General features: G+C 43.8%; 1 protein-coding gene across 2 annotated transcripts in view; it reads left to right on the plus strand.

Moving 5' to 3' along the window:
- Positions 1–18,822, plus strand: part of LOC122664096 — a 236,003-nt gene that overhangs the window by 175,962 nt on the left and 41,219 nt on the right. Inside the window, exons 45-46 of one of the 2 annotated variants that reach the window (XM_043859785.1) lie at positions 2,002–2,123; positions 2,274–2,780. In XM_043859785.1, the coding sequence (XP_043715720.1) occupies positions 2,002–2,123; positions 2,274–2,780 (629 nt within the window). Of the gene's footprint in view, positions 1–2,001; positions 2,124–2,273; positions 2,782–18,822 lie in introns of both variants that reach the window. The other variant, XM_043859784.1, reaches the window with a different exon arrangement.

Consider the following 18,822-nt stretch of genomic DNA (forward strand, 5'->3'; position numbering starts at 1 on the left):
CCGCCTTCTCACGGTTTGTTTGATAGGGTGGAGCCCACCAGCCTAAGACTGAAATAAAATAAAATAAAAGATTTAATTAAAAAGTCCACCCCCCCCCCCCTAAGACTTGAACTCAAGACCTCTAACTAACTAAGGGCACAACCACTAACCTAGTCCTTTAGTTATTCCTTTGTGTCTACAAATTAAATATAAATAGAGAATAAAGAATGGGAGAATAAAAGAAAGCTACCCCCAGGTTTCTAATTTCTAGGGCCTCCCAAGAATTTTGTCAAGGACCGATGCGGCTATATTGTGATAACAAGGTTGCTATAAGTATTGCTCATAATCCTATGCAGCATGACCGAATAAAGCACATTGAAGTAGACCGACACTTCATCAAGGAGAAGATTGACTTTGGTTACATTTGTACCCCTTTTGTGAAGACAGATGATCAATTGGCAGATATCTTCTCCAAATGACTTATCCCTCATCAGTTCAATACCCTTTTGTGCAAGTTGGGAATGTATGACATTTATCTCCAGCTTGAGGGGGAGTGTTAGAGCTTATATAATAGGGGAACTTTAGTCACTGGTTTATTGTATTGTCACTTTAAGTTGTATTTTTCTCCTTTTTACCTTTTTTACCTTTACCTCCCTAGGGAGATTTATGTAATTCTTATGGAGTATGTTAGTAAAGAATATAGGGGAGAGAAATCGATTCTCTCTCCCATACAGTTGCACACTTCTTCTTCTTCTATTTATGGAGGAGTTAACTTGGAATCTAGTGTTGATAAAGGGCCCGGGGAGGGTCATAATGTACGCAGCCTTACCCCTGCTTTCGAGAGAGGCTGTTTCCAGACTCGGACCCGTGACCACTTGGTCACAATGGAGCAACCTTTACTATTGCTTTCGCAGAGAGGCTGTTCGTTTATTTCACAGGGTTGACTTTGATGCCTTTTTGCATAAGTGCATGCATAGTTTTTGCTCTAATTGTATATCTATCAGTCTATATATATATATATAGAGAGAGAGAGAGAGACAGAGAGAGAATTAGACTTATGTTAATTAGCAGAAGAAAATAAACATGATACGCATCTCTTGTGCTGAAAGATGTATAGCTGACTAGCTGCATGCAACATCTATGTCTCTTTCCAGTTAAGCAAGCTAGAACAAAGTTCGTCATGCAAATATACTGATTGAAAATAATATGCCTCTTTGCAACGTTTGTTTTGTTTCTGATGCCTCACAAGTGACAAATAAAGAGTAAGCAATCCATGTTACAATCTGGACATTGTCCTTTTCTCAACATTAATACAGTTTCCTTTGCTTCTTTTTCCAATTTTGTCCTCTCTTTTAGGATTGCTATCCCAGGGGGCTATATAGTCACCTGAGGTTTGACTTTTGAGACCCACAGCAAGACACCCAACAAGCCAAATTTCCACCCATGAAGTAACCTTTCTCAACAACAGTGTAACCCTTGCAATATTTATTCTCAACAACCTGTACCACATCAAAAACCAACACAGCACAATCAACTCAATTGAGCCTTTTCACAATTAAATGGGGACTGGAGGGATCTACTTTCTACCATTCAACTCTGTTCAGAGCCTAGTTTGTTGTCAACTAAATAGGGGGCGGTTTCAGCTACACCTAAATCCACAGCCCGCAAATTCTGAACACCTGCATCCCTTTTCAAGATGTGCAAAATAACATTTACAAGAAGGGGCTGCTTCCCCTTCAACCTATACACCTCATGCCTCACTGTGAAGTTCCCCTACACATTTCTCTCCTTGTCTAGGAGTGGGAATTGGAAGCAGTGTAGCCACTCCAGCACAGCAAACACATCTTTGGCAGTTATTGATGTTCCATGAGTACAAGTATGAGTACATGTTGCAATTGCTGATATTCCACTCAGCTGTACTACCACTGTTGTGACTTTAACTTCCCCTTTTTTTCTTCTTATCATAATTTGTAAGAGCTGAACAATTATTGATATTCATTGATGAAAGGTCCCATTTTACAGATGAACCTGTTGGACAGCATTCAGCTCCTCTGGCACAGATAGCTAGAAATCTCCATGAAAATTCAAATTCTTATGATTCAGTTGAACTGTCATGGGTAGAATTGTCCTCAGCAGAAACTATGGTGGATTTCATCTTTCTATGTCATTATTATTTAATATTTCATTCTTCTTGTTTTTTACTTAGGATTTGATAACTCCTCCTTTTTAAATGGTTTTTTCTAAAATATCTTCAAGCAAGAGGAAGTCTTACTAAACATAACATTTGTATGTAGTCTGAGGCTGAAGGAGATAAATATAAGTTCCATGGGAGAATACGGTGTGCTGTACTTCTTGCACCAAGGCCTCAAGTTGAAAATGATGAGCAAGCCTCAACAAGTAGCAGAAAACATGGATCCATTCAGATCAGTCCTACCAGGGAAGGACCTTGGACTACTGTGAGGCTAAACTATGCTGCATCTGCAGCTTGTTGGCGCCTAGGAAATGATGTTGTTGCTAGTGAAGTTAATGTTAAAGATGGAAACATATATGTAATTATTCGGTCTCTGGTTTCTGTTAGTAATAATACAGATATAGTGCTTGATCTGTGCCTCAAAGCCAAATCTGGCTGTACAAGCCTGAGGCCAATAAATGATGGTGTGGAACATGAACAAGCATTAGAAGCTGACAGATTTGAAACAGAGGAGTTCTTCGAAACTGAAAAATACAATCCAGACATTGGTTGGATTGGTTGTTCCGTTCAACCCAAACAAGAGCACTTTGGAGCTGGAGACTCCCATGAGGTGAGAAATATTAACGTGTTATTTATGAAATTTTATGTGGACTGATAAAGTTGTGGTCTCTCTCATATTTTATTGTCTTTGGCTTATTCACCCTTTAAACATTGTATATTTTGAACTCACTATGATTGGTTTTCAGTGATGTTTACATTGTATAGTTTCTGGTCATATAGAATGCCAGGCAAAAATTCTCTGTTACCTTCCCTAACAAGCCAAGTTGAATTACACAGGACATCTGGCAAGTCATGCACTATGCCTTGCCAAAATCTAGAGTAGTAAGGTAAAACAGCAGCTACAGAAATATGACCATGAGGGGCGTAGTTTGAAATAATAAAAATTTCCTACAGACCCTCGTATTAGGAACCTGCCAATCCTTCTTGAATTTAAAGCTCTTCTGAACGTATGACATAGATGAAGATCTACTCCCTTCTTCAACGGTTGTGTAAGCATTTTCCCACCTAATCCTGTGATTAATTGTCCCCAAACCCAGCTTCCCACTAAAAAAACTTGGCTGTCATTCTATCCACCAGACAAATCACCAAGATGGAACTGGAATAGAAGCCAAAATATATCCAGCCATGCTCAACAGAACATGTTTACAACTTCCAAGAGTTTGACTGAATCTTGCGAATAAGTATGCAATGCACTTGAATCCCTGGTGCCCTTTTTTTTTTTTTTGTCTTGTTGAAAAGGTGGTGTATTCGTATTAGTCTTTGTTAACAAAACAGGAATTTCGTGAATGGCTTGAATGATCAATGAGATCAGTCAAGCTCTCTATTTATTATAATAATAATAAAAGAGATTACAAAGGGAAACACTGTTCACGATACTATTCACGACACTGTTCACGTGAACAGTGTCACAACCCAAATTACAATCCTACCCTTGTTCAAAAGTACATAAATAAAGCATAAATAAAAAACCCAAAATGCCCTTATAATATCGGGTAGCACATCTCAACACTCCCCCTCAAGTTGGGGCATAGATATCACACATGCCCAACTATACTAGACTAGGATAAAACAACTTCCCACTCAACCCTTTGGTGAAGACATCAGCCAGTTGATCTCCAGACTTCACAAAAGGAATACAAATCTGCCCACTCTCTAACTTCTCCTTGATGAAGTGTCTGTCAATCTCCACATGTTTGGTACGGTCATGCTGCACTGGATTGTGGGCAATGCTAATTGCTGCTTTGTTGTCACAGTACAACATCATTGGAAGATGAACAGAACCACGAATATCAAGGAGTAAACTCTGAAGCCACAGTAACTCACATATGCCCTGGGCCATAGCACGGAATTCAGCTTCAGCACTAGATCTTGCCACAATATTTTGCTTTTTACTCCGCCATGTGACTAGATTTCCTCCAACAAAAGTACAATAGCCGGAGGTAGATTTCCTGTCAGGGTTACCACCCCGGTCGGCATCGTGTAAGCCTCAATGCGAAGATGGTCTGAGGAGACAAAAGGATCCCCTTTCCTGGAGTGACTTCAAGTAATGGAGAATACGAAGAACAGCAGCCATGTGAGTGGAATAAGGATCATGCATGAAGCGGCTCACAAGACTCACAAGAATGGCAATATCCGGTCCGGTGTGGGAGAGATAAATTAGCTTGCCCACCAATCATTGATATCAGCCCTTATCAACAGGTTCACCATCCTTCTCTTGCAGACGGGTAGTAGCTTCCAAGGGAATGTAACAAGGATGACAACCAAGCAAACCAGTCTCTGATAGTAAATCTAGAACATACTTTCTCTGGGAGAGAAAGATGCCTTTTGGAGAACAGCAACTTCAATCCCAAGAAAATATCTTAGCTGTCCTAGATCTTTTATGTCAAATTCCCGTCCCAAGAAAGCCTTGGTGAGAAACTTCATCTCGTATCATTACGATCACAACTATGTCATCAACATAAACTATGAGAAGAGTGACCTTTTCTCCCTTTTCGCTTGATGAACAGAGTGTGATCAGCATGACTCTGTTTGTATCCACAGGAGACCATGACTTTATGAAACCTACCAAACCATGCCCGTGGAGATTGCTTCAACCCATAGAGTGCTCTTTTGAGCCTACAAACTTTCCCATGGGTCTTGTCAGAGGAAAAACCCGGAGGAACATCCATATAAACCTCCTCTTCCAACTCCCCATGAAGAAACGCATTTTTTACATCCAACTGCTGTAGATCCCAGCCAAAAGTTGACAGCACAAGACAGTAAGACCCGGACAGTGTTCAACTTTGCAACAGGGGCAAATGTCTCCTGGTAGTCGATCCCATAGTCTGAGTGAAACCTCTGGCCACAAGCCTGGCTTTATATCTATCCACTGTTCCATCTAGCTTTTGCTTGACAACAAATACCCATTTGCACCCGACTGGTTTCTTACCCGAAGGAAGAACAACTAGCTCCCATGTCTCATTTTTAAGTAAGGCCGTCATTTCTTCCATTATGGCTGCTTTCCACTTTGGATCTGCAATCGCCTCCTGCCATTTCTGAGGAATAGAAACAGAGGAAAGAGAAGAAACAAATGCACGATAGGAAGGAGATAAAGCATCATAGGAAACAACATTGGAGATGGGATGTTGGGTGCATGACCTAACGCCTTTACGAACAGCGATAGGTAAGTCAAGGGAAGGATCCTTACTAGATGATGTAGTAGGGTCTGGATCTGGATCAAGTGCAGACGATTGTGGAGGTGGTATGGTGGTGGTGGTAGTCTCAACTTATCCTGTGCGCTCCCGGGTATATACCTTATCAACCAGGATTTGACTGACTGGTCTACGCTCCCTCTGAATAGGAGCCACTATAGGAGCTAAAGTTACAGAGGGCTCCCCCTGAATAGAAGCCGAAAGAATAGCAGACACATCTTCAAAACCCTGATCCTGCTCCCCCTGAAGAAGTGTCTGGGAATAATGACAAGGACTCATGGAAGACAATATCCATGGAGACAAAAGTACGACGAGAAGGTGGATGGTAACATTTGTATCCTTTCTGGGTCGCAGAATAGCCCAGAAAAATACACCGAATGCTCCGTGGAGCAAATTTCCCATGAGGATGATGATTGCGGACATAGCCAACACAACCAAAAACTTTGAAGGGAACCACAAAGGAGGACGAACCCTGGAGGAGATCAACAGGGGAACGACCATCAAGGACACGGGTAGGCACACGGTTGATGAGATAAGCAGCGGTAAGAATGGCATCACCCCAGTAGTGAGAAGGAACCTGCCGTGCAAACATAATGGCCCGGGCTACCTCAAGGAGATGTCTATTTTTCCTTTCAGCAACCCCATTCTGGGCAGGTGTGTCAACATAGCTGGTCTGATGGACAATACCATGTGCAGCCAAATAAAGTTGGAACTGACCCTCCATGTACTCTCAGCCATTATCACTGCGCAAAATGCGCAAGGTGGCATTGAATTGGGTCTGAACCATACGATGAAAAAACTGAAAACAGCGGAAGACCTCACTTTTATGGCTTATCATGTACACCCAAGTGGCACGAGTATAACAATCAATAAACGAGACAAACCATCGATGACCAGAAAGGGAAGTACAACGGGCAGGGCCCCACACATCAGAATGAACCAAAGCAAAAGGAAACTCACTTCTTTTATTTAATGAAGAATAACTGGAACGAGTCTGTTTGGCCAAAACACAAGCCTCACATAAAAACTCATTCCTATTACAATGCTTAATCAAGCTCGGAAACAAAAGAGACAAAGTACTAAGGGATGGATGACCAAGTCGGCAGTGCCAGAAATGAAGGTCAGGGGAGGAGGTGGACTGTAAATGATGAGCTGTAGAGGAAGCCGAATGCAAAGTAGAAGGCTGACCCGGGTCAAGTAAGTAGAGACCACCCTGCATCTTACCACCCCCAATCGTACGCCCCGTCTCCAGATCCTGTATGACACAATGAGAAGGGAAAAAAGTCAGTTTGCAGTTCAGATCTCTAGTTAGACTACTAATAGAGAGAAGGTTAGTAGAAAAGGACGGAACATGCAAAACAGATTTTAATGAAAGGGTAGGGGAGCAGCGTATGGAACCCTTCCCATTAATAGGAGAAAGGGAACCATTAGCTACTCGAACACTGTCTTTACCAGAAGATGGAGAATAAAGATGAAATACATGGGAGGAGCCAGTCATGTGGTCAGTGGCACCGGAATCTATAATCCAAGGACTTGATACAGCCGATGCACACAGACTACTGACTGGAGTACCTGAGGCAAAATTAGAACCAGGAGGGGCAGCAGGTGTAGATGCCGTAGTGGAGGCAACGGAAGAGGCCTGTAGCATGCGACGGAAAGCTAGGAGCTCATCCTGAGTAAGCCCAATGTCAGATGAAGGGGCAGCAGCAGCAGGAGTAGGAGAATCAGCCATATGAGCCTTGGGCTTAAACTTCCCACGGGCTTTCTTTTCCTCAAAATCAGCAGGCTTCCCATGGACCTTCCAGCATTGAGCCTTAGTATGATAGAGCCTGTTGCAGTGTTCACACTTGACAGGACCTTTAGGGACAGCAGGACCACCATCAGTAGTGGTAAGAGAAGGAGTACTGGAAGCAACTTGCAAGGCGGAGCGATCAACAGTAGAGGAATGCAGCATAGCAGCCCGACGAGATTCCTCATTATGAACCAAGGCAAAGGCCTGTTCTAGGGATGGAAAAGGAGACTGCCCAAGTACTTGCACCCGAATAGGATCAAACTCCATATTTAGTCCAGCCAAAAAATCAGACACGTATTTTGTCAACGTGTTTGCGATAGGCAGCCAGATCAGTAGTAGTAGAGGGCTGATAGTCGGAGTAATGATCCAATTGCTGCCACATGTTCTTGAGGGCAGCATAGTATTTGGAGACAGAGAGCTCCTGTTGGGTAGTGGCATTAGCCTTCTTTCTAATCTCATAGACCTGTGCATCATTCCCCGTGCGACCATAAGTCTCTTTGGCACCATTCCAGATAGTATGGACAGTGTCCAGTAGAAGAAAATTGTCTGAGATATCCCCTTGCATAGAATGGATCAAGTAGGACATCACCATCGCATCATTCGATAACCACTTGTTGAGCTGAGAACCTCTTCCACTGGTTTAGTTGTTGTCCCAAGAAGATGGCCAGTGAGGCCACGGCCAGCTACTGTCAAATAGGTAGACCAAGACCACTTCAGGTAGTTGGAGCCATCAAGTTTGATTGGGGCAGCAAGGGGAAGAAAATCAGTCCGGGGCTGGCCATCAATGCCAAAAGAGGCCGAAGAAGAATCTGAACCAGTCATTGCAGCAGGTAACCAATCTTCAATGAAGCAGCAAACAGCCAAAAAATATCCAAAAAAATTCTGGAATCGACCCCAATAGAAAAGGGCTGTATTGGAGCAAAAAATCTCAGATATGTAGGCTGGGAATGATGTCGAATGAAGGCAGCAAGGGTGCCAATCAGATGCAGCAGAAACCAGCAGCCCAACCCCAAGATCGATTAATGTCAGGGTTTTGAAAAAAACCCTGAGAAGAGAGATCGATAAGGGGCTGGGGTCTTCAACCAATCTGATGAAGTGAATAGGGGCTGAGAACAATATCAAATAAAGATCCCACAATAGAAGATGCAGCCGAAACAGATGTAGAGGCCTGATCTCCAAAAAAAAATAGGAATCTTCAAATCGCAGACAATGCTTCAGCTCCACTCGATCCAAAAAAGAGGCATAAAAAAGGAGGTATATTGGGGCAGCAGCTAGATCATTACGATCACCTCAGTAGTGCTGCCCTAATGGGAGAAGAAGAACCAAAAGAAAGGAAGAAAGAAGAAGGGAAGAAGCTCGATGGAGGGAAGGAGAAAAAAATCGAAGGGAGGGAGGTGGGTTTTGAAAACCTAGATCAGAGTGTATTTGGCTCTGATACCATGTTAACAAAACAGGAATTTCGTGAATGGCTTGAATGATCAATGAGATCAGTCAAGCTCTCTATTTATAATAATAATAATAAAAGAGATTACAAAGGGAAACACTGTTCACGATACTATTCATGATACTGTTCACGTGAACAGTGTCACAGCCCAAATTACAATCCTACCCTTGTTCAAAAGTACATAAATAAAGCATAAATAAAAAACCCAAAATACCCTTATAATATCGGGTAACACATCTCAACAGTCTTTAGTCTCTGATTTTCTTTGTACCCCTTCTTTCTTGCTTCAGACCTCATGGTCTGTAGGATCTTTTTTGTTGTGGTGTATGGTGTGCTGTAGCTTTATATATTTACTGTAAATAATATGAGAAAAGGAAGAGAAAAACAGAGAAAACTGAGAGAGAGAGACGATTGTCTAACTTGGGAGAGAAAACTTAATGCTGTTTTCTCCCACTTAACTTCATTAAATAAACATTGATAAGGGCATAACAGTAAAATAACCAAAATAAATAAATAAAACAAAACATGCCTAAAGTACCCTCCTCCTTTCTCCTCTCGGTATTAGCGCTTGGCGCTAATATCGAGAATACCAAAATTCTCAATAACACTCCCCCTCAAGCTAGAGCATAAATATTAATCATGCCCAACTTGTTACAAATATCATCCACTCTTGCACTCCCCAAAGATTTCATAAATATATCTGCAAGTTGCTCTCCTGTACGAACATGACAAGGAGAAATCAGCCCTTGTTGCAACTTCTCACGCACAAAATGACAAGCAACCTCAATGTGTTTCGTTCTTTCATGAAACACAGGATTTGAAGCAATATGGACAGGAGCTTGATTGTCACACCACAATTGCATCGGAGAATAATCAACGAACCCAAGCTCAACCAATAATGTTTCACCCACATCAACTCACAAGTAACATGTGTCATAGCCCTATACTCCGATTCTGCACTGGAACGAGCAACTACTGTCTGTTTCTTGCTCTTCCAAGACACCAGGTCCCCTCCAACAAATGTATAATAACCTGTAGTCGACCTCCTATCAACTGGAGATCCTGCCCAATCAGCATCCGAAAAACCCTCTATCCGCCCATGGCCATGGTCACTATAGAGAAGACCGCATCCAGGAGCCTTTTTTAAGGTAACGCAAGATATGCACAACTGCCTCCCAGTGAGATGTCCAAGGAGCAAAAAAGAACTGGTTCACCATACTAATAGGAAAGGCAATGTCAGGCTGAGTCACTATTAGATAATTCAATTTTCCAACTAGCCTCCGATACTTCTCAGGATCACCTAAAATATCACCATCAGCCATAAGTTTTATATTGGGATCCATGGGAGTATCTAGAGGTTTAGAACCCAACATCCCTATCTCTGAAAGAAGATCTAGAACATTTTTTTCGTTGTGACAGCGAAATCACTTTCTTCGACTGACCCACTTCTACACCCAAGAAATACTTCAACTTTCCCAGATCCTTGGTCTGAAACTTCTACTGCAAATGTACCTTCAAGTCCTCAATACCAAGAACATCATCTCTTGTAATGACTCTATCATCTACATAAACCACGAAAAATATTTTCCCTGCATCAGAATGGCGGAAAAATACTAAATGATCACTACTACATTGTGTCAGCTCAAATTCCAACACAACTTCAGTGAAGCGACCAAACCAAGTCCGAGGGGACTGTTTCAATCCATACTATGACTTCTTGAGCTTACAAACCAGACCAGACTCCCCCTGAGCAACAAACCCTGGAGGTTGCTCCATATAAACCTCTTCATGCAAAAAGGCATTCTTAACATCTAACTGATACAAGGGCCAATGATAAGTAGCACCAAGGGAAATCAAAATGTGAACAGAAGTAAATTTCGCCACAGGAGAAAAAGTGTCCAAGTAATCCACACCATATACTTGGGCATGGCCCTTTGCCAAAAGGCGGGCCTTCAAATGGGCCAAGGATCCGTCAGGGTTCACTTTCACCATATAGCAGATTTACCTAAGGGTAAGGGAACTAGATCCCAAGTCTGATTTTCCTCCAACGCCAACAATTCCTCATTCATAGCAACCCTTCAACCAGGACTAGACAATGCCTCTGTGATAGACTTAGGAACAGGATGATTTTCAATGGTATGTAAACAAGAATGAAAGATGAAAGACAAACCAACATAGGACACAAAGTTAGAAATGGGGGGTTGGGTAAAATTCCAAACACCCTTACAATGAGCAATAGGAATATCAAGATCAAAAGGAGGTTCCAAAGAAGGAGGAGTACCTGTTGCAGGATCAGTTGGCGAAGAAGTAGATGGAGCAAAGGCAGCCGAAATGGGGGGGAGCCCATACTTTCCATTGGGACGTTGAAACACAATAGGAAGAGGTGCCAGTGATGAGGCAGCCTGTGGAACAGGCTTAACAATAGACTGAACAACATACACGGGAAGATCATCATCCAACTCAGACACAGTAAAAGAAGAAGCATCATACGTAATGGGTTCAAAGAAGGAAACATCAGCAGTAACAAAGTATTTCTGTAAGTCAAAAGAATAACGACGATAACCCTTTTCTGTGCGGGAATAACCAACAAACAGACATTTAAGAGCTTTAGGGTTCAACTTTGAAACACCAGGACGATGATCACAAATGAAGCAAACACCCGCGGTGGAAATACAAATAAAGGCATAGAAGGAAATAACAAAGAAAAAGGAATACCACCATGTAAAATAGAGGAAGGCATGTGGTTAATAAGGTAACACACAGTCAAAACAGCATTTGCCCAAAAAATTGTAGGCACTTTCATCTCAAATAAGAGATGGGAGAGAGAAGATTGTAGGTGCTGCCGATTTTTGTTCTTCAGCTTCCGATGCAATCTTCACTCCATCAATCGCCCACAAACACAAAGAGAGACCTTGTTCTTAATTTAGAACATGAACTAGTCTCTAAACAGTCCCAAAACGCAGCATAGGGTAGTGCACCCCTTCAAACAAAAGGTAGGAGAAGGCACAAAAGCTTCAACAGTCCACTAACACTTCAATATCGACAGAAGGCTTGAGAAAATAGAAGAAGACGATCAAAGAGAGCTGTAATCAGTGCCTATAGCTCTGATACCATGTAAATAATATAAGAAAAGGAAGAGAGAAAACAGAGAGAGAGAGAGAGAGACGATCGTGTAACTTGGGAGAGAAAACTTAATTCTGTCTTGTCCCACTTAACTTCATTAAATAAACATTAATAGGGGCATAACAGTAAAATAACCAAAATAAATAAATAAAACAAAACCTGCCTAAACTACCCTTCTCTCTCCTCCTCCTTTCTCCTCTCGGTATTAGCACCAGGTGCTAATACCGAGAATACCAAAATTCTCGATTACACTTGCTAATATTTGAATCGCAAGCAAGCACATTGGAAACCAGTAACTGAAACCACAATGCATTACAAAACTTATCCAATATATGACTATAGCCAATGTTCAGAATTTTGATCGAATGGTCAAAATTTGGAGAAATATTTTGGCTTCGATGAACCTCAAAACAAAATAACATATGAAATGAAAAATATATGATCAAAATGAATGAAACAAAATGATCGAGATGTACAGTGGCAGCGCGTGTCTGTGTTGAAGTCGATCTTCGTTCCACGCCTCCTTCGCAGATTTGGATCGGCTGTGGGGCTGATGGTTTCTACCAGCAAGCGGTCTATGAACGACTCCCCCTTTATTGCTCCCATTGCTCGAAGCTTGGGCATTCCAGGGAGAATTGCAGAAAGTCTGGTTTGAACAATGGCCGAGGGGGTGTTGCTGCGCAAGGTGGGAAGAAGGGTGATCTCGGGTCGAAGAAGGCTGCTGCTGTGGCGGTTGGGGATGTGGGGCCTAGCCGTAACAAGGAAGGGGTCTTCATTCCTTCAGGGGAGGGGTCTTCGCGTGGTGCTGTTGGTGCGCCAGAGCTGGGGAGCTCTCCGCCTTGTCGGATTTGCGAAGGAGCGAGGTGGTCGTTGGCGCAATTCTGCCCAGAGGCCATCTTTACTTGGGGTCCCTTCGGCTGCAGGCTCTGGTGGGGTTGAAGCCCCGGTTGTTCTTGACGATCCTGGCTGTGGAGTCAAGGATGCTTCGAGTGGGCAGGTTGTGGAAGGGCTTGTGGCGGCTCGGGCTTTGATGGCTGAGGCTATGGTGGAAGCAAGGTATTAAATTTCGCGATATATCGGTATCTCGGGCCTACTGAGATATCCGAAATATGGTGAAATTTCGCCGAAATATTGCATTTTTTTTGCAATATTTTGGGAGTCCATCTTGGTGGGTATTTGGCCATATCTAGGCCTGATACTTCATGGACACCCTTATTTAAGCTAAATAAACACATTTAAACCTTCATATTGCAAAAAAATGAACTCAAAGTGGTGTTTTAGGTTTGCACCCTTGATTGACAGTATACAATTGCCTACCCTAATGTATATAAATAGTTAAATACACATTGATTAGGCAGTTAAAGACATTAAAGAAATTTAAACAAACTAATTAAAACTCATAAGACATAATTCATAAATCATATTCTCATAAACTCCATAATAGTCAATGACTCAATAGTCAATACTCAATAGCTTAATAGTCAATATTTTAATAGGCAATACACAAAGTCACAACTCACAACTCACAAGTTCACAAATCAGTGAAATCACAACTTACAACTTACAAGAGACAAGACTCACAAGTCACAACTCACAAGTGCTAATAATAGTTGTTGTACCTTCCTTGCTCAACCCCACTCATGGCCCGCTGGAGTCGACGTCCATTGCTCTCTGTTTGAAGGACACATGTGGACCACGATATAGTTTCAGAGAAGAAACGAGTGTAGCTGGCCAAAAACAGCTTCTACCCAGCTCTCGGTCGATATTTCGACTGTTAGCTGGCGAAATATGGTATTTATAACCATGGTTTAATGAGTCACGTGAGGTCTTTTGTAACATTTCGGCGATATTTCGGTATATCGCCGAAATGTCCCGAAATGTTACGAAATATCGTCGAAATTTTGTCTTTTTTGGTTTCGCCTTCACATCTCGTCTCGGCCCTACCGAAATTACCGAAATATTGCGATATATCAGCGATATATCGCGAAATTTTGTACCATGGGTGGAAGAGGGTGCTGCTGTGGTCTCTTTGGTGGAGGAGTCGTTGGCTGATCCTGCGGAGCTTGTGGCGATGGCTCTTGTAGTCGAGGATGGTGGTGGGGTACCTTGCGAAGGCTCTATTGTGGCCTCTCTGGTGGAGACAGAGTCCTTTAATGGTCAGGTGGTGAGATCCTCTCCTGTTGACATGGGGGTTGTTGAGGTTGGGGGTTCTTATGTGGGGGACCTTTCTGATGGGTTTGGTGGTGCTCTGGTGGCGGCAGGGTCGCTTTCAGTTGGGGGTTCTCCGGCGCCATACCTCGGCGACAAGGTGGGGCGCCCCTGCACTCGTGATGACTCGGGGATTGTGGATTTGGAGCCTACTGGGTTGGACCGTGGTGCTCTTCTGGACAGTTTCAAGGCTTTTAACGCCTCCCTTGGTGAGAGGCTTCGAACAACTTTAACTCGGTTGGGTGAAGAGGATAGGGGAGCTAGGCCTGTGGCTGTTCCCTTGCCAAAACGGGTGTCTGTCAAATCTGCTTCCTTCACTGCTGCCCATGTGTACAGAAGAAAGAAATTGAAGCGGAAGCGCCATTCAGAGGGAGGGATTGAGAGGCGTATTACAAGGTCAATGGGACCTGTGGATGTCAACTTCAATGGTTCCAAATGAAGTGACATTTCTGGAACGCACAGGAAATTGGTAACAAACCTACTTCTAGGCGGTTGAAAGCGATGATAAAGTTACATAAACTGGACATGGTGGCGATTGCGGAGCCTAAAGCGCAACCTTCTAAGGCAGTTGTGGTCTTGAGAAGGGTTGGCTTGGATGCGGTCTTCACTTTGGAGAGGTTATGGATTTTCTGGAGGGATTCATTGCAAGTAAAGATGGTAGAGGAGCATTGCCAGTATGTCACTTTGGAATGCTTGGCAGCCAGTGGGGTTAGGTGTCATGTTTCTTTTGTCCATGGGCTTTGCTCGGTGGTTGAGAGGAGGGACCTGTGGGAGGCCTTAGTTCATTTCTCTGGGTCGTCCTCTCTACCCTGGGCGGTAGGAGGGGACTTTAATGCTGTTTTGTCCCCATTGGAGAAAGTTGGTGGCAGGCCTACTTGCACATTATCGCTGGAGGAGTTTGGCAGCTTTGTGAACTGTGCTGGCCTTATTGATGTGGGATATGTCGGCAATATGTTTACTTGGTCTAATAACCAGCTTGGAGCGGGGAAGGTCATGGTTAGGCTGGATCGGTTCATGGTGAATCCAGCTTGGGTCGTTGCTTTCCCCAGTTTTGAGGCCTTACATTTAAATAGGTCGTGCTATGACCATGCTCCGATCATGTTGGCAGTTTTTGACCCGGGCATTAGATTTGCTGCAGCCTTGAAATTTCAGCAGATGCGGTTGTTGCATCCTGGATTCCAAGATTTTATTTTGAGTCAGTGGGAGGTGCCTACTGTCGGTTCGCCCCTCTGTCCTATTTATGAAGCTGAAACGTCTAAGGGGGGCGCTCCGAACATGGAACAAAAAGGTGTTCAGTAATATTCACCAGAAGGTCAGGGATGTAAAGGATGCAGTTAGTAGGGCGGAGGCGGATCATGACCAATGTGCCAACACTGAGTTTTCGAGGAAGCTAGTAGAGGCCAAGGATATGCTTCGGGGGATGCTTTTGCAAGAGGAAATCTTCTGGAGACAAACATCCAGAGTTACATGGCTCAAGGAGGGGGATCGGAACACAAAATTCTTTAACTCCATGGTTAAAGTAAGGCGTAAGCAGAGTGGTATCCCTAGAATAAGGGCTGAGGAGGGGGAGTACATCACTGACCAGGAAGGAGTGCAGGCTGCGGCGGTTAAGCACTTCTCAGATATCTTCACCTCCCAAGAGTGTCTGGTTGATGAGGACCTGTTGGTTCATATACCTCAGGTGGTGACGGAGGATATCAATGTTTCTCTCTTGGCTCTCCCGTCTTTGGAGGAAGCCAAGGACGCGGTTTTCTCTGTGTCTTGCGACAGCGCTCCGGGGCCTGATGGCTTCTCTGGATACTTTTTCACAGCTTGCTGGGAGATTGTGAAGGATGATGTCTGGGCTGCTGTTAAAGATTTCTTTGGAGGGGATTTTCTCCCCAGGAGCTTCACCTCAGCAAATCTGGTGCTTATTCCCAAAAAGGACACACCCGAGGCTGGCTGGGTTGCTCCCTTCCTTGATTACAGAGGAGCAAGGTGCTTTTGTACAGGGCAGATGTATCCATGACAACATTTCTATTGTTCAAGAGGTCACTCAGGACCTCAACAGGAAGACTAAGGGTGGCAATGTGATCCTAAAGCTGAACATGGCAAAGGCATATAACTGCTTGGAATGGGAATTTCTCTACTTGGTCCTCTCAAGGTTTGGCTTCGCTGATGCTTGGATCGATTTAATCAGAAAGACAACTGAGAATTGCTGGTTCTCTATTGTTTTGGGGGGCAGCTCTTCAAGATTTTTCAAGTCTACTAGGGGTTTGAGGCAAGGGGGTCCTTTATGTCGTGCCCTGTTTATTTTGGTTAAAGAGGTCTTGAGCAGGGGTATTAAAAATCTTTTTACTGAAGGCCGTGCTGCTTACTTCCAACTACCCAGAGGGTGTCCTGGTGTGACGCACTATTTGTTTGCAAATGATACTATTATTTTTACCAAAGGGCTAAAGCAATCTCTCAAACAAATTTTGGGCTTCCTCAGCAGTTACGAAGGCTTCTCTGGCCAATTGGTTAATAAACAAAAAAGTTGTTTTTTGTTGGGGGATAGGGTCTCTGCAGCTAGAGCTCGGATGGTAGGATCGGTTACAGGGTTCACTAGAAGGGCACTCCCTATAACTTATCTGGGGGCCCCTCTCCACTCTGGAAGATTAAAAATATATTTCTTTGATGACTTAGTTGGCAAAATAAGGAACAAGGTGGCAGGTTGGCAAGGTAAGCTTCTATCGTCTGGTAGATGGGTCACACTCTTGAAACATGTGCTCTCATCGATCCCCACCCATTTGCTTGCTACTCTAGATCTGCCAAAGGCAGTCCTTGGACGGATTTATGGAATATTTGCTGATTTCTTGTGGGGAAGCTCAGAGTGGGGGAAGCGCAGGCACTGGGTGAGTTGGCAGAAGGTTAGCAGACCTTTGAATGAGGGGGGTTGGGAATTAGGCTTCGGGAGGATTTTGGCCTGGTCTTAAGGCTTAAAGGTTTATATTGGAGTGATTTCTTCAGAGCGAAATTCTTTAAAAACAATCATATTGTGTTGGCTGATCTGAGCAGGATGGGTTCGAAGTCTTGGAGGAACACTCTGGCGCATAGGGACATCATCCTTACCAAGTCAAGGTGGTTGATTGGGGTTGGCAAAATTTCATTCTGGTTGGATAATTAGGTAGGGGTTGGCCCATTGATTGACTATGTGGACAATGCTCTATAGGCTGACACGGCCTTGCAAGTCAGGGATGCTCTGGAGGAGGATGGATCGTGGAGACAGTCCGTTCTGGACCTGATTGACTCGGATGTGGTTAGGCTCAGCATCACAGGTGGCAATTTCGCCTTAGGTGAGAGGGATGATGTGCTGGTTTGGACTCCGTCTAGTGACGGTCTATTTTCCACCAAATCAGCCTGGAATGAAGTGTGGAGAAGGTCAACGGAGGTTTCTTATTCTAAGTGGGTCTGGAACTAGTCTTTACCCACGAAGATTGCCTTATTTACTCGGCAGCTCCTCAATGGAAAAATTCCTACTGATGAATCTTTGATGGCTGTAGGGATCCCCCTAGTGTCCAAGTTTGTCTGTTGCAGAAATCCCAGGAGAGAAACAACTGACCACTGCCTGCTAGCTGGAGGCACTGCAAAGAAGGTTTGGGGTTTCTTTTCCCCAGTCTTTGATATCGGGATAGTCTCTTCATAGGATGCCAGGAGCCGGATTCTTCTGTGGCAAGGAATGGCGAGTGGTAAAAGCCTTTGTGCCTACATTACAGGGCTCCTCCCCTCTCTAATAGTGTGGGAGCTCTGGAAAGAAAGAAATAACAGAAGGCATGGAGAAAAAAGGCGGGCCGCATGTTCTATCATCGTGAGCATTAAAGCCTGGGTGAAGGACATCCCGTATCCTTCCAGGCTTAGACGCTCGGGTTCTCACAGAGAAAGGTTAACTCTTCTTTGCTTGGGTCTTTCGGAACCGTCTATCAGGTTGAAACGTCCCATTCTTGTTTATTGGTGTCCCCCCTTTGCCACGGTTAAGCTCAATGTAGATGGTGCCCGTAAGGGCAACCCGGGCATTGGAGGGGGCGGTGGGGTTATAAGAAATAGAGAGAGGGGTGTTGTGGCAGCCTTCTCCAGCTTTTATGGGGATTGCACTAATTTGGTAGTTGAATTGAGAGCTCTAAGGGATGGCTTGAAGCTGTGCCACTATCTGGGACTCGCAGATTTTGTGGTCAATTCAGACTCAACTACCACGGTCAGAATGATCAACCATAAGAGGTGCACTATTTGGAGGGGTTGGTACTGGTTCCAGGTGGCGATGGTTTAGTTGCGTTCTACTCGGCCTCTCATATCCATTGCATTCACGGAAAGCAACAGGGCAGCAGACTGGCTGGCCAATCTTGCTTGTGAGACCAGGACTTCTACTGTTTTCCACTTTGGCAGCCAGCCACCCGAGGGCCTGCAGCGTATTCTGTGGGAGGACAGGGCCAGTTTGCCTGTCCTCAGAAATTAGACCCTTTCTTTTAGTTTCACGCTTGTATGGGTTTGAGCCCAGTGGCAGTTGAGAGACATGGTTTTTCGGGTTGGGGTAAGGCGGCACGTCCCCCCCTTGTATTCTTTTTCACATTGATTTGATTTTAATAAAACTCTAGGGGCTGGCCCGGGTCTCAGGTAATATTCGGGTTCTTTAAAAAAAAAATGATTGAGATGTCAAAATTTTTGTAGAAATAACCGAAATGTCGCATTCTTCCATACAAAATATCAAATTACGAGTTGAAATTATTCAAAATTATCGAAATTAGGGAAATGAGTTGAAATTTCTAGAATGCTTCATGCCTGTTCAATAATTTACAAATATGTGGAGATTCAAACCTCTCCC

The sequence above is a fragment of the Telopea speciosissima genome, chromosome 6 (genome assembly GCF_018873765.1).
Source record: "Telopea speciosissima isolate NSW1024214 ecotype Mountain lineage chromosome 6, Tspe_v1, whole genome shotgun sequence".
NCBI lineage: Eukaryota > Viridiplantae > Streptophyta > Magnoliopsida > Proteales > Proteaceae > Telopea > Telopea speciosissima.